The following is a 14,049-nucleotide window of genomic DNA, read 5'->3' as shown; positions in this document are numbered from 1 at the left end:
CATTTGCAAAATAAATCAGGCACCCCTATAAGTAGCTTCACTTGCAGCTTACTTCCATTTGCATATGACGAGTAGTCGTTAAAACTAAATTTTCATTAACGCCGAGTTGCACGAAACAAAATTAAAATTTAAGTAGAGATTAAACTAATTTAATCACAAGAATTTCATACAATTCTTGCGATTAAATTAGTTTAATCACTACTTAAATTTTAATTTCTTTTCGTGCAACTCGGCGTAAGTATCTCAGACGTAGATAATTAGTTTAGACATAACCGTTTCTACTGATATTATAAATTTTAAATAATACAATGATTTATGGTGTTAAATCTCAACCAAGTGAGTTTATTTTTTTGGAATATATTATTTATTTCATTAATTATAACAAGTAGAGATGTTTTTGTATGCTCAGCACTAATTATTATTGTAATTGTAACGTATGTAACACACTTTACAATTACTATTATTAAGAAATTACATTTTTTCACAATATCGCGTGTGATTCTTGAGATTTTGCTTAACGCGAGTGCTTTGTTATCGAATAGAATCAAACTTTCAGTAAATCTAGACCAAAATCTTTGACTTAATAAAAATATTTCTTAAAGAAAATTGAGTACAATAACCTTTTAACATATTATTTATTTAACTATTTAAAAAAGTAGTTTTTTAAGGTCAATATAAGTTTCATTTAGTACTATTAATAAAGTATATTAATGTTGTTGACGTTCTTTTGTTGCAGTGTCGATGCGCAGGCGTCGCATCAGTCAGTTTGCACCATTGCTGATCGCGCTGGTCGGTTTGCCGGCGCGGGGCAAAAGCCAGCTGGCTCACCGCCTCGCCAGGCACCTCAACTGGAATGGGGAGAGCACTAAAGGTATATAAGAACCATGTTGTAGCATGAGTTTCTTAGGGTTAAATGTTTTTAAGTCAGCGTTCTAGAACAAGAACAATGTTGCTTTGATCGCCAAAGATAAGCAGTGCTCTCTCTGTTTATGGATACACAGCCAAAGACCTAACTCCTGTTGCTTATCCCAGTGCCCCCTGGCTCTAGTCACTGCTCCACATGAGACATCTAAAAGACATTCAAAGGATGAATACTTTAAGAAGAAATGATATCAATTTACTTTAATTTATAACATAAGGATGCAAAAAATATATTAACTTGGATGTAAAATATATGCATGTACGCAACACTGATATCCAGGTAAATATAACTTTTCATAATGAAATTCATATACAAATTATACTAAATTGTACAAAATATTACTAATGTAGAGAAAATAATAAAAATGAAATAGATACTATTTTAAAATTAACTCTCTTAAAATTAACCTATTCATTAAAATTCGAAAACAAATATTGATGAGATGATATGATATAAAGATCGTTAAATAGTTGGTGCTATTATTGTATTACACATGTCATATTACATATATGAGATCATTTAGTTGGCGTATAAACAAACCGTTACGGAGAGGCAGACTTTATAAATTTATTCACATATCTACCTTGACCTGCTTAAACGGCTGGTAATCTTGACTTGTCTCGGAACTAGACTGATAGGCTGTCCTAGATATTTATTACACATAAGTACATACTTAATATAAAATGTTGACATAGAACTGTTACATCAAATTTATTTAATTTAGTATGTTGCGGGTTCGATCCCCGCACATGACAAACATTGGTATTGGCCATACAGGTGTTTGCCGTGCACGTTAAGCCGTCGGTCCCGGTTGTTATCATGTACACCTGATAACGATCGTTACTCATAGTAGGGAATATATCCGCCAACCTGCATTGGAACAGCGTGGTGGATTAAGCTCTGATCCTTCCCTACATGGGGAAAGAGGCCTATATAAATAACGAACACTACTATAGTTTCTCCTGCTATTTATAGAGGTTTTAGCGAGTTTATGATATAAAAATGGCCATTTAGATAGGAATTGAAATAACGAAGTCTATTTTAATATGAGTCAAAAAGTGATAAGGATAATATATTTGAAAGAAAAAAGATACTGTAGCAAGTTATTGTCAAATGAAAATCTTATGGACATAAAAATCCTAGTCTCTCAACAAATTTTACCAATTTATTTTTAGATTTTGAAATCCTTATTGTCCAGAAGAAGTATATGCTATAGGTATTGTTGCGCCTTAAGCCTGAATAATAGTTATATATACCAACGCGAGTCCAACCAGTGTCTAAAGTTCTACCGTAATGGGTACCTACTTAAAGTAACCACAATATCTTATTGTTGTAGTGTTCGACTGCAGCGAGTACCGTCGTCGCCATATGGCTTTGTACGGCAGCCATGATATCTTCCGCGCTGACAACCAGCAAGGTTCAGCCATTCGCCGTCAAAGCGCACGCGAGGCCGTACAAGACGCCGTGCTGTGGCTTAAAGACGGGAATAGTGTTGCTGTAAGTTATATGTTATACTAGACTGCTCACGCAGCTTTTCCTGCACTTCACGAGAATTTTCAGGATGGGTAATATTTACAAGTATTTAATGATATGATTCTTACATGTCGTAGCGTGTACCGATGAAAAAATTAAATAATGGTGACCGTGTCAGATTATAATCTGCAATGAACGACTTTTAAAACCGAACTGGTATATCAAGCTTTAAATAAAAAGGCAGTTTAGGTATATTCAGGTTAAAAACTTCGACAAGTAATTCAGTTAGAAATGTTGATGCAAAAAAACTCTATATTTTTGTATATGTTTTTAGTTTTTACCCAACAAATATTAGCCACATGTATAGGCGTTTGTCGTTGTTTGGACATTTGTATATATTTCGTCTAACTCGATACAATTATGTACAAGCGACATTGTTTCGAGAATATTCTGATAACAATTGAAGAGGTCGACCTACGTTTTTCAAGCTTGAACTAAGTTTGTAAGAATTAAGCGTCGTTTGTTATTACATCAATAAAGCATACGTAGCGTCGAGACTTATAATTTAGATTAGAATAGCTCTATAATTGTCTATTTTCTGCAACAACAACAAACATATAGTAGCCGTTTATAAGGCAAATACAAGTGCAAAGTGATAAGCGCACATATTAGATGCGCAATATTTGTCCGATAGCATATAATCAGTTTTTTTTAATATAAAAAAGTAATGTTAAAGACCTTAGATTGTACTCTAGATAAAGCTATTTTTAAAACTAAAAATTTTATAAGCCTTATTTTCGTATATAATTATACGATATCTTTCCAAGATTCTATTCCGCTTAAAGTTTGTGTTATAATAAAATTTAATAGACCATTTTTATTAAAATAACAAAAAAGTTATTCTTCAGTTCGCAGAGTTATAAAATAAATTTCTAAAATAAATGTAGCCTAAGTTACTCCTTACTATATAAGCTATCTGCCAGTGAAAGTCCCGTCAAAATCGGTCCAACTATTTCAGGGATTGCCGGAACAAACAGACAGACAGACAGACAAAAATTGTAAATAAATGATATTTTGGTATATGTACCGTTTAAACATCCATATGCATTTAGTAAAAAGCGATTATTTTAATATTACAAACAAACACACATGAACACAAACACATGAGTTCAAGTCATTTTTGGCGTGAACTTGTGGAGGCCTATATCCAGTAGTGGACTGCGAAAGGCTGATGTGATGAAACAGACACTGCAATTTTATTTATTTGTATAGATTAGTTGTTGTTTCTATAAATTAGTTGAAAGATCAATCTTGCTTGTTTCAGATTTTCGATGGCACCAACATAACCAGGGAACAACGTAGGGATCTAAACGAGTACTGTATCACTGATATGGGCTTCAGGATTTTATTCATCGAGTGCGTTTGCGAGGATCAAGAATTGCTCGAAAGAAACATTATAGAGATCCTCCACTACTCCGCCGACTATAAGGCTATGACTGAGGAGGAAGCCATAGATGACTTGCGTAAGAAATTAGAACACTATATGCGTCAGTATGAACCAATTGATGCTAATTTGGAAAACAATCTGAACTTTGTACGCGTTGAAAACATGGGGGAGATAGTAACGGCGCATAAAGTTTATGGACAGAAGGAGTCTGGAATCCTCGGTTATCTGTCTGGAATGAGGGCTTTACCCCAAACCTTATACTTCACTCGGGTGAGTTGAATTGATAATAAAACTTATATAACTATTTGATAAGCATTCGAATCCGCTTTGACGATCTATCACTTGGAAATCCGTAAACAAGTTTATACGTACTTCGCAGTAATTATGACTTGGAAAAACATGTTGTGTAAACAATGTACATGTGCGAGTGTTAGGTATCTGTTTATGTGTGTGTGTAATTATTGAAATAATTTAAAACAAAAAATATTTTTTAAAATATAAAACTCTCGATATTTATATATATTTTTGTTTTTAAACTATTTAGGTTGAGGCACTGAACTTTAATCGTAAGGTTGTGATATATTTTAAACTCGATGACCTGGCCCGCCCACTTGTACTTAAGTATAGTATCTCATACGAATATAGTACAGTCTTATCTCTCGAATACCTGCTTTATGTAATTCGCTATTATTTATAACCTTTAAGTTAATGAAATACGACAACACAACAATACTTTGTCTTAAGACTTGATGTTGAGCTTACAATATAATTCTAGAAAAAAATCTCTCAAAAAAAATCTAGTTATGTATTTTCTACTCTTGTTGTATTCAAAGGTCCTTATACATAAAATAACAAATGTTTAACATCAAACTAAATTTAATTTCGATCTAGCGGGTACATCGTTCCATAGCTTAATTGGCTAGAGCGCCGACACGGTCAGTCGGAGACGCGGGTTTGATCCCCGCTGGAACGGTCAATTTTTGATATGATATTCAAAAATGTTTAGAATCCCTAATGTGTGGGTAACACAAAAATAAAATCGTACATATCAAACTAAAACTTAATACTAAAAAAATATATAAATCCCACCAGCACGGGGAAAGCGAGTACAATGTGCTCGGTCGTATCGGCGGCGACGCGGTCCTCTCCCCCCGCGGTGAGAGCTACGCGCATGCGCTGGCCGAGCACATGAACGGGCTGGCGGTCCGCGAGCCGCTCACTGTGTGGACGTCCGAGCTGCGGCGCACGAAGCAGACCGCGGCCGAGATACTAGCGCCGAAGAGAGCCGTCCGAGCTTTGAACGAGCTTGATGCTGTAAGTTTTAACTCTTTCTACTAAATGATGATGAATTGTTTGTCATATGGCTGCATATACCACGAAGCATTCAGTTGAGATTCGTCAGAGGTTTGAATGAGCTTGGTGCTGTAAGTTATTACTTTCAGTGACGAGCTTAACTGGCGCCCGGGGCACAATACGTTTTTAACGCTCCCCCTTCCCATGCGAAAACCATATAATATGTCCAGCAATTTTTTGTTTTCCGAACCATTTGGTGCCCCTTTTTAAGTAACGCCCGGATCATGATGCACCCCTTGCCCCCCCCCCCCTCGCTGCGCCACTGTTTACTTTTACTCCTAAATTCTGATTGTGGTGGTCTACTAACAATCCGCGGCTTACCTATCGTGTGGACGTATGAGTTGCACTGCATAACAGAGACTCCTATTGAAGCCTTTGGGCCCTTGGTAAGTCGTTTTAGAAAGCTATTAATATTGAGTACCAAATTACAAATGAGGACCTCTAGCAACCGTCCGTAACACACCTATCGTACATTCTATTTGACGGAGACCGCGACTGAGATCTTAAGATCCATGCGAGTCATCTACGAAAGAGCTTGATGCTGTAAGTTATTCATCATCACTTTAGCCTAATACAGTCTACTGCTGGATATAGGCCTCCACAAGCTCGCGCCAAAAATGGCGTAAACTCATGTGTTTTGCCCATAGTCACCACGCTGGGTAGGCGGGTTGGTGACCGCAGGGCTGCCTTTGTCGCACCGAAGACGCTGCTGCCCGTCTTCAGCCTGTGTATATCAAAGCCACCAGATGGATGGCTATCCCGCCATCGGTCGGCTTTATAAGTTCCAACGTGGTAGTGGAACTATGTTATCCCTTAGTCGCCTCTTACGACACCCACGGGAAGAGAGGGGGTGGCTATATTCTTACTGCTGTAACCACACAGTGATTATTATTAATATTAACTCCTGCTACTTTGCTACTGTACTGTTAATTTGCGATTGTGATACTCTACTGATTGTCCAAGAGTCAGTATCGTGTAGACGTATGAGTTGTATCTTACTAAATTAATATTTAATCCATTTCTTTTATTCGATCTTTAACAAACTTTGATACCAAATTTTATTACGATTAAAAAGAAAAAATGTTCTTTTCACAAATCAATTTTTCTTCCAATGTCGTCAGTTGTTCAATAACGATAAATAATGACTGTATCAAATAATTAACTTCACAATCATAATGTTCGCTGAAACAGTATACAACATTTACATGGTGTGGAAATCGCCTAAGCCTCTTATCGCATACCGGATTTCACACTTTCGAAATACTAGCATTCGTAACATTAAGTCAATTCAAACGTATGTTTAAAAATTACGTTGGAACACGTTGAAAGAAAATGTTAAAACACATTTTTTATGTTAATTGTATTAATTTCATGCCTTACATCGGTCTCAGGTTTACCAGTCAGATTATGTACAATATGTTTTACTGGCTTCTGCCCGCGACTTCGTCCGCGTGGAATAGAAAGGATTCTGTCATACATGATTTTTGCTAAACTGCAGCGACCGCAGCGGAAGCTCTTAAAAGGAAAAAAAGCCCCGATTTTGAAACATTCCTTAATGGTGCCCCGCTTGTATTGGTCATAGCGTGGCATAAATGGGCTATCTAACACTGAAAGAATTGTTCAAATACGACCAGGGGTTCCAGAGATTAGCGCGTTCAAACAAACAAACTCTTCAGCTTTATAATATTAATATAGATTATTATGTTTAAAATACACAACGTTCGTGTAATTTTTACGTAACAAGGGACCGATATACAATTATTATTGTTATATCTGTATTATGTTTTATTTATAGATAACAGATAATACAAAGAAAAACATAATACAGACTCGGAGTGAACTCAGAATCAGAGGCCAATTAAATACATTACTTTGAGACTATACACGCTAGAATTTTTTGCCATTATTGTTAATATAGTCTCAATGTCACTCTGGTTTTTCCATAAGTCTAGTTATTATTTAATAATACCTAATAAGTGACCTTCGAAAGTTAGTCTTGGTTAAATGTCTCACGCAATGTTATTGTTTTCTCAACGTGATATCATCGCTATGTTTATCGACGTCTTTCGATGTCTGACAGATAACCGATAAGTATGAATAATAGTGACATTTCCTTTCATAATAATATTGTTTATTTCATTTTATTGAAAATCGAAAAATGATTTATTTGATGATTGGTTTTAATGTTGCAAAGTAATTAGCTCTAGTAAGCAATGTCAACTCAGACACCAGTCTGAATAGAAAGAAAACAGTTTCTTTTTTAATTTTTCGAACTAACGTAGTTTGAGTTTCGAGTCAGCTGTTTTAAGGTTATGTCGGTAAATCCTCTTTACTGCTTTGCCTTCACAACATTTTTTTTAAATATGTCAATTTAAAAGTTACTTAGTAATGAGCTGTAATTTCTTTTTTCCATTTTTCACTTACAATTTTGATTCGATTTCGTATCCATGTATATACATGTAGGTATCCCATATAATGCTTACACGTATATGCATCTCTATAATGTATCTTTTTATGCCCCTGAACGGAAGGACACCTGTTTCGGAACACGTTGTATATAGGAATATATTTTATAAATTAATATTTAATACTGTGTTTTTAATAGATAAATTCAAAAAGGGAGCAACCGCTGAGAACGGAGATGGGGACTTTTGGGCCAAAATGTAATGAGTAGAGATATAGTTTAAAAAATTGGTCATATTTTTTTATTTTAAAATATAAAATATCAGCTCAATTCTGAATCTGGAAGCGGAGAAAATTGAGAAAGATAGATTTCATCAAATTATTTGGGTATCGATTCAATTATAATCGATTACAGAATTTAAAAAGAAAATGTTTGCACTAGTTAATTACCTCAAGATATTTAGATGCACAATTAAAGCTGTAAACAATAATGTGCATTTCAAATAAAGTTACATTAATATCGAAAATATCAATTAATATCTGATAAACCAAAATGATTATCGATTTCATATTGATTTAAAATAAAACATATTTTTAATGACAGCCTTGACAGCTGGCTAACAATAATACTGTGTCCGTCATTCGTTTCTTGTTTACTGTTTTCCGATGCATTCTGAGTCCATTCCTGATATTTATTTATGGTTTCAAGTGTATATCAGTATTTGTAATGAGTTTTCAAACATTCTTCACTAAATATAACAAACATTAGTGCTACAAGATTAATGATCGGGTTTTTTTATAGACATTGTAACATAACCTCACTGTTACAAAAAGTCTAATAGCTCCACTCTCAGATAGCCAAAATATAGATAATTTTTAGCGAAGGATCAATAAGCCTAAATGCATTAATTGATACCATTTTCATTTCATTACATTTTGGCCCAAGAATGTAATGTAATGTGGAATCGTATCATTCTCCTTTCATCTTTTATAAAATGAGGAAAGTCTTGCCCTTCTAGGCTCTCGGTCTATTATATTTCGATCATATTTAAATAAGACCACATGAAAAGTATTAGCTTTTGATTCAAAAAAGAAATATCAATCCTCCTTTTTTGGAAGTCGAGTAGAAAGATCTAAAAATCCTAGTTACAATTAGATTGGAAAGTAGAGCTAAAATTAAAATAACGTTTCTCATTGACCTACATTAATGAATTGTGCAGCGATAATACTAAGTACTTACATCTATTTTAAAAGGAAAAAATGTTAACTGACTTTCATCATTTGAGTTTACGGTCGCACTCGATCTTCTCTCAATACTGAAATTAAAAACAACATAATAATAACTAAATATAAATATATAGATTTGGCAGTTATTTTAAATCTTATTCGACCTATTTATTATTTGGCCAATTGGCTTCATTACAAGAAATATTGTCATTTTATCATACGTTAAAATTATACCTTTCAACCTTCATGGAAAAGTACTTGTAGAAAAACAAATAGAGATAAATTCGCGACATCTGTTACACGCAAAACTGGAGAACACAAGTGTATTTATCAACATCATTTCAGCCTATCACAGTCCACTGCTGGACATACGCCTCCACAAGTTCGCGCCAAAAATGGCGTGAACTCGTGTGTTTTGCCCATAGTCACCACGCTGGGCAGGCGGGTTGGTGACCGCAGTGTATTCACATCTTCAGTATTATACTTTTATGGTCATTAACTGACTCTCAATTCGACTATTTTTTATGTGTTTTACCTCATAACTTTTTACTGGGTCCCACGATTTCGATGTTTTTTTTAAATCTATTAGTGGTTCTTGTCATTTGGCCCTATTTAAATTTAATCGTAATCTGATTACTTTTTGATCAATCTTTGGTAATGTGTATTTTTTTGACTATTTTCGTCTACTTCGTACGTCTACGCTGAATACAATTAAATGACATCACAAGTAATAACTTTCGGCTTTTACGACCAAACACAATTATTTTTAGGTACAAATCTTATTCCTAATTATTCTACATTGAGAAAAATTTCATGTTATTTATAAATTGGTAACATCAGACAAAAAAATGTGTTTAATCTCTAGTAAACTTTCCCTAGTCTCAGTATTAAGTAGGTACCTAGATTGCCTAAATATAATTTTTTTTTTGAAATTGAGATAACGTATGTTGCGTAATCATTTCCGTGTTGATATTGATATTATTACAGTAAAGATTTAGTGATTCATATATTTTTATAAATCTCTTAAATTTATCATAAAAAGATTATCTGATACGATATGAGTTGCCAATTTTGCTATATCTGTATAATTTTTTTGCGAATGACCTTCGATTGTTCAAGCGATAGAGTTCTCAGAAATTTTTGAAAAACCGGATGTACCGCTTAAATCCAGATCTTAAGCTTGCGTTATGTATTGAGTTAGAGTGGTATCAGTAAGTACTTTTTTTTCTCATAAGACAACTGTACTGACTACTGACTACTGTTAGACATAGGCCTCCACAAGTTCGCGGCAAAAAATTGCGTGTAATAAAAGACAATTATTACATTTTATTCCAATTACTTTATTTTAGACGACTTACACGATTTCTTTCAATGTGGTGTTTTCTGCTTTGCTTTAAAGAGGCATCGTATAGCGTGATCATTAATAGTTGTAGTTTGTATTGAAATGTTTACTTTCTGTGTTTTTGATGTGAATGTGTTTGATTAGTTTTCTTTCTTTGTTCACGCATGCTACGTCCACATCTAGTACATCCCCAAACTCTACCTACCCATACTTTTTACACTTTTGTACTTTATAGGTATGTGTATATTGCGGGCAGTTTTGTGAAGAATTGCAACACAAAATGAATTAAAATAAAACAAACGCATCCATTTAGCATCACAGGATTAACCATATTAAACATTTTGTCATCAGGGTATTTGCGAAGGTCTGACTTACGAGGAAATGCAAGAACGTTTCCCCCAAGAGTTCGCATGGCGCGACCAAGATAAGTTGCGCTACCGGTATCCTTGGGGCGAATCCTATATTGACATCATGACCAGACTACGTCCAGTTCTCTCTGCGTTGGAGGATGAACACAATGTCGTGGTAGTGGGGCACCAGGCTGTGTTGCGATGCATGTTGGGATATTTTCTTGATGCTAAGCTTGGTAAGTAGAATATTGTTAAATCATTTTAAAAAAGAACTGTTCATATCGATAATGTTTAGGGTTCCGTACCTCAAAAGGAAAAAAAGGAACCCTTATAGGTCAATTTGTTGTCCGACTGTCTGTCAAGACCCTTTTACTCAGGAACGCGTGGAGGTATCAAGTTGAAATTTATATCAAATACTAAAGTTGACTGTCGTTTTAGACTTGAGACTTGTTTTAGACTTTAGAGCTTCGAAAAAATCAAACTTCTAAGCCAACGCAATCTAAAGATATAGCCGTTTACGCTGCAAATTTTCAACATTCGCAAGGAATCAAAACCTCACAGGGTACTTCCCGTGAACTCAGAATCTTGAAATTTGGCACGAATCGACGTTTTATAGCACAAATAAAGGAAAAATTGTGAAAAGCATAAATTTTTAGTTACATCATATAACAAAAATATTTTTAATTCTTTTGTTTGTACGGAACCCTCGGTGCGCGAGTCCGACTCGCACTTGGCCGGTTTTTTAAAGCTACAAAAAGAAACTGACTTCAATTTACATCGATAAATAATAAAATAAGAACATCATCAACTCACCAGAAAAAATTATGAAGTTACTAACAAAAAAAATTACATCGAATTGAGACCCTCCTGCTTTCTTTAATTCGGCTAAAAACGGTTTATATTTTACGACTTTTTAAAGTCTTCATCACTTTATTTAGCTAGTTTTGTATAGCGTGAGTAAAACCTAACAAAAATTGAAGTATGTTATCATATTATGCGAATGTTTTTTTAGCTAGTTTTGTATGCATACAGACTTACAGGTGATCCATCACGCCTTACATCTTGAATTCATTAAAAGTTGCATTGAAAAGCGCTTATCTTGTTTGAAGAGCTATAAATAGATTTTTTGTTCTATTATCATGACATACATACATGTACATAGAATAATTATATTATTAATATTTAAAATAAGCTAAAATGTCATAATACGAGAATTATTATATTAGAATATTAACAACTAGCAATACATACCCGTGCGAATAAATATTTTAAATAATATATAATTTTGCCTGTACATTAAATATTTAAAAAATTTCTTTACAGATGAACTACCGTACATGAATGTACCCCTTCATACCATAGTGAAGCTGACATCATACGGATACAAATACAATATTGAAATGATAAAGCTGCCCATAGACTGTGTGGATACACACCGCAAGCAGCCTAAGGTAATTATATTAAATAAGTATAAATAAATAAAATAAAATATTGTTATAATAGTTCAGTTTAATAACGAAATAATCAGTTTACAGTTGAATTTGAAAACATTTTTTGAGATAATGTTGCATGCTACATGACAAATGTCACATATCAATAAACTATTTATTATAAGTAGGTACTTATAGTTTATCGATCACGCTGTTTGGCAAAAATATACGCAATTAATTACGATTAATATCTCAAAATTAATTGTGATTACACTTTAGGTACTGACGACTTATTTTATTTTTACAATGGAGATAGTGATAAAAAAGTTTTTCGTTATGTTCTCGTAATAACACGTAATGCTTTAAAATAGTACTTTACTTACTAAGAAATGGTGACAGCATTTTATTGTTATTAGTAAGCCTACAATAACGTTTTTGATATATTTTTTATATTTAAGTAATGATAAGATAAATTTAATAGGAAAATTATGTTTTCTAATTTGATATTCGTCATGATATTGGTCATGATATATTATATTATTTATATCACTAATTTGTTAATAATACCTGCTTGAAATGTATGAGGTATACATTTCAAGGAGGTAATGCGTATAATTGTGCACTTATCAAACATCTATACCAACTGTCTATTGTTATGCTAGTATGACCAACTAAAACTAATATATATTTTGTAATAAGTCCTAAAAATTTTCTAATGTGCAAAGTCTAGATTTTATATTGATATAATTTAGGAAAAAGTAAATTCTTTTTTAAGTGTCGTTGGAGAAATCATCCGTGTTATTTCGACAATTATTAAAACTATTAATCAAAAAGAAAAAAAAAATGAATTAAAATCTTCAGGGCCTGTTGCATCAGTTGCAGATAATAAAAGCAGCAAATAGGCCATTAAAACCTGTTACGCTACAATTAAGAACTACAACTTTTAAATACACAATTGCGAATCGAAATATGCCATTAGCATAGTGGAATTTAATGGTGGCAAAGAATAATATATCATAAGTTTTTATTCGTTTTTTATTCGTTGGATACCACCATCTGTTAAATAGCGCTATCCACAACTGATGAAACAGGCCCCCAGAAACTTAACTTTATACACGTTTACTTACACGTAAATAAAAGATAAACATTTTTTTCCCCAGAACTGCTCAATCAACCGCAGCACAGCGGACGCACTCGTAACCGTACCATCTCACTACGACACGTTGCCTTCAAACCTCTGGCAAAATTCTGAAGCTCAACTTTAGACTGCCGCGTGGGCTGCGGTCCGCTAACTACCTGATCTACATTAACTCTGGCCCACCGGTGTGAGTAGCCCTGGCCCGAGTCATCTAGTGTGTAGAGGCCTGAGGCCGGAGTCGTCTAGCGTATAGAGGTTCGAGGTCCGAGTCCTCTAGTGTGTAGAGTCCCGAGGCCGTTTCGCGGTTGTGATAGACCGCGAAGGATGTACAGAAGCCGTGTAGCGATCAAACTATGTGACTCGTTTCTTAGCAGTACGCGAGAATGTGACGGGTGTATGAATGTTTTGAACCGTCTACAAGACTGAAGGAATTTGTCCGAAGCATCGTGCAGTGTATTTTGTGTTCTTATTTTAGCGATCGGTTTCCGTTATTTTATGTTTATCGTATATTTTTGTCAGTTATTAGATTATGTTTACTTTAATGTAACTTACATTTTCTGTTAGTTATGTAAATCATTTTATTGATCTACACGATTATGATATACACTTAAGTGTTTTATTTTAAGCATTCTATCATAACGTAATTCTTAAAAGTCAATTTTGAGTAAAATAGTATATTTACTATATATTTTTAAAATGATGTAGCTTCTAAACTCCTATACAATTTATTGTTATGTAAAACCCGCTTTTGAGGTCATTGATCAAATCTCTCTCTATCTTTGTACAAATTTTAATATTCTAAAAAAAGTATGTGTATGTATGTGCAATTACAATGTGCAACATACAGAAGAAGTGAAACTTCTGAAAAGTAGCCAACCAGAGATTATTTTCACGGAAAACATAAAATACCGTGTAATGTATTCTATGTCATTCTGTCGCCGACTTAATCCTATATGTGTTAATT

The 14,049-nt window shown here is 33.9% G+C and overlaps 1 protein-coding gene across 1 annotated transcript in view; it reads left to right on the top strand.

Annotated features, from left to right (window-relative positions):
* Nucleotides 1–13,691, top strand: part of LOC123660407 (6-phosphofructo-2-kinase/fructose-2,6-bisphosphatase) — a 34,176-nt gene extending 20,485 nt beyond the window's left edge. Inside the window, exons 4-10 of the mRNA XM_045595495.1 lie at nt 737–871; nt 2,259–2,419; nt 3,720–4,112; nt 4,935–5,156; nt 10,519–10,753; nt 11,841–11,968; nt 13,108–13,691. Coding sequence (XP_045451451.1) covers nt 737–871; nt 2,259–2,419; nt 3,720–4,112; nt 4,935–5,156; nt 10,519–10,753; nt 11,841–11,968; nt 13,108–13,212 — 1,379 coding nt within the window. The 3' untranslated portion in view covers nt 13,213–13,691. The remainder of the gene's footprint in view (nt 1–736; nt 872–2,258; nt 2,420–3,719; nt 4,113–4,934; nt 5,157–10,518; nt 10,754–11,840; nt 11,969–13,107) is intronic.
* The last annotated feature ends 358 nt before the right edge of the window (nt 13,692–14,049 follow it).

Source organism: Melitaea cinxia, chromosome 15 (assembly GCF_905220565.1).
Source record: "Melitaea cinxia chromosome 15, ilMelCinx1.1, whole genome shotgun sequence".
NCBI lineage: Eukaryota > Metazoa > Arthropoda > Insecta > Lepidoptera > Nymphalidae > Melitaea > Melitaea cinxia.
The sequence above is the reverse complement of the archived record's forward strand: the minus strand, read 5'-3'. Positions and strand labels throughout refer to the sequence as shown.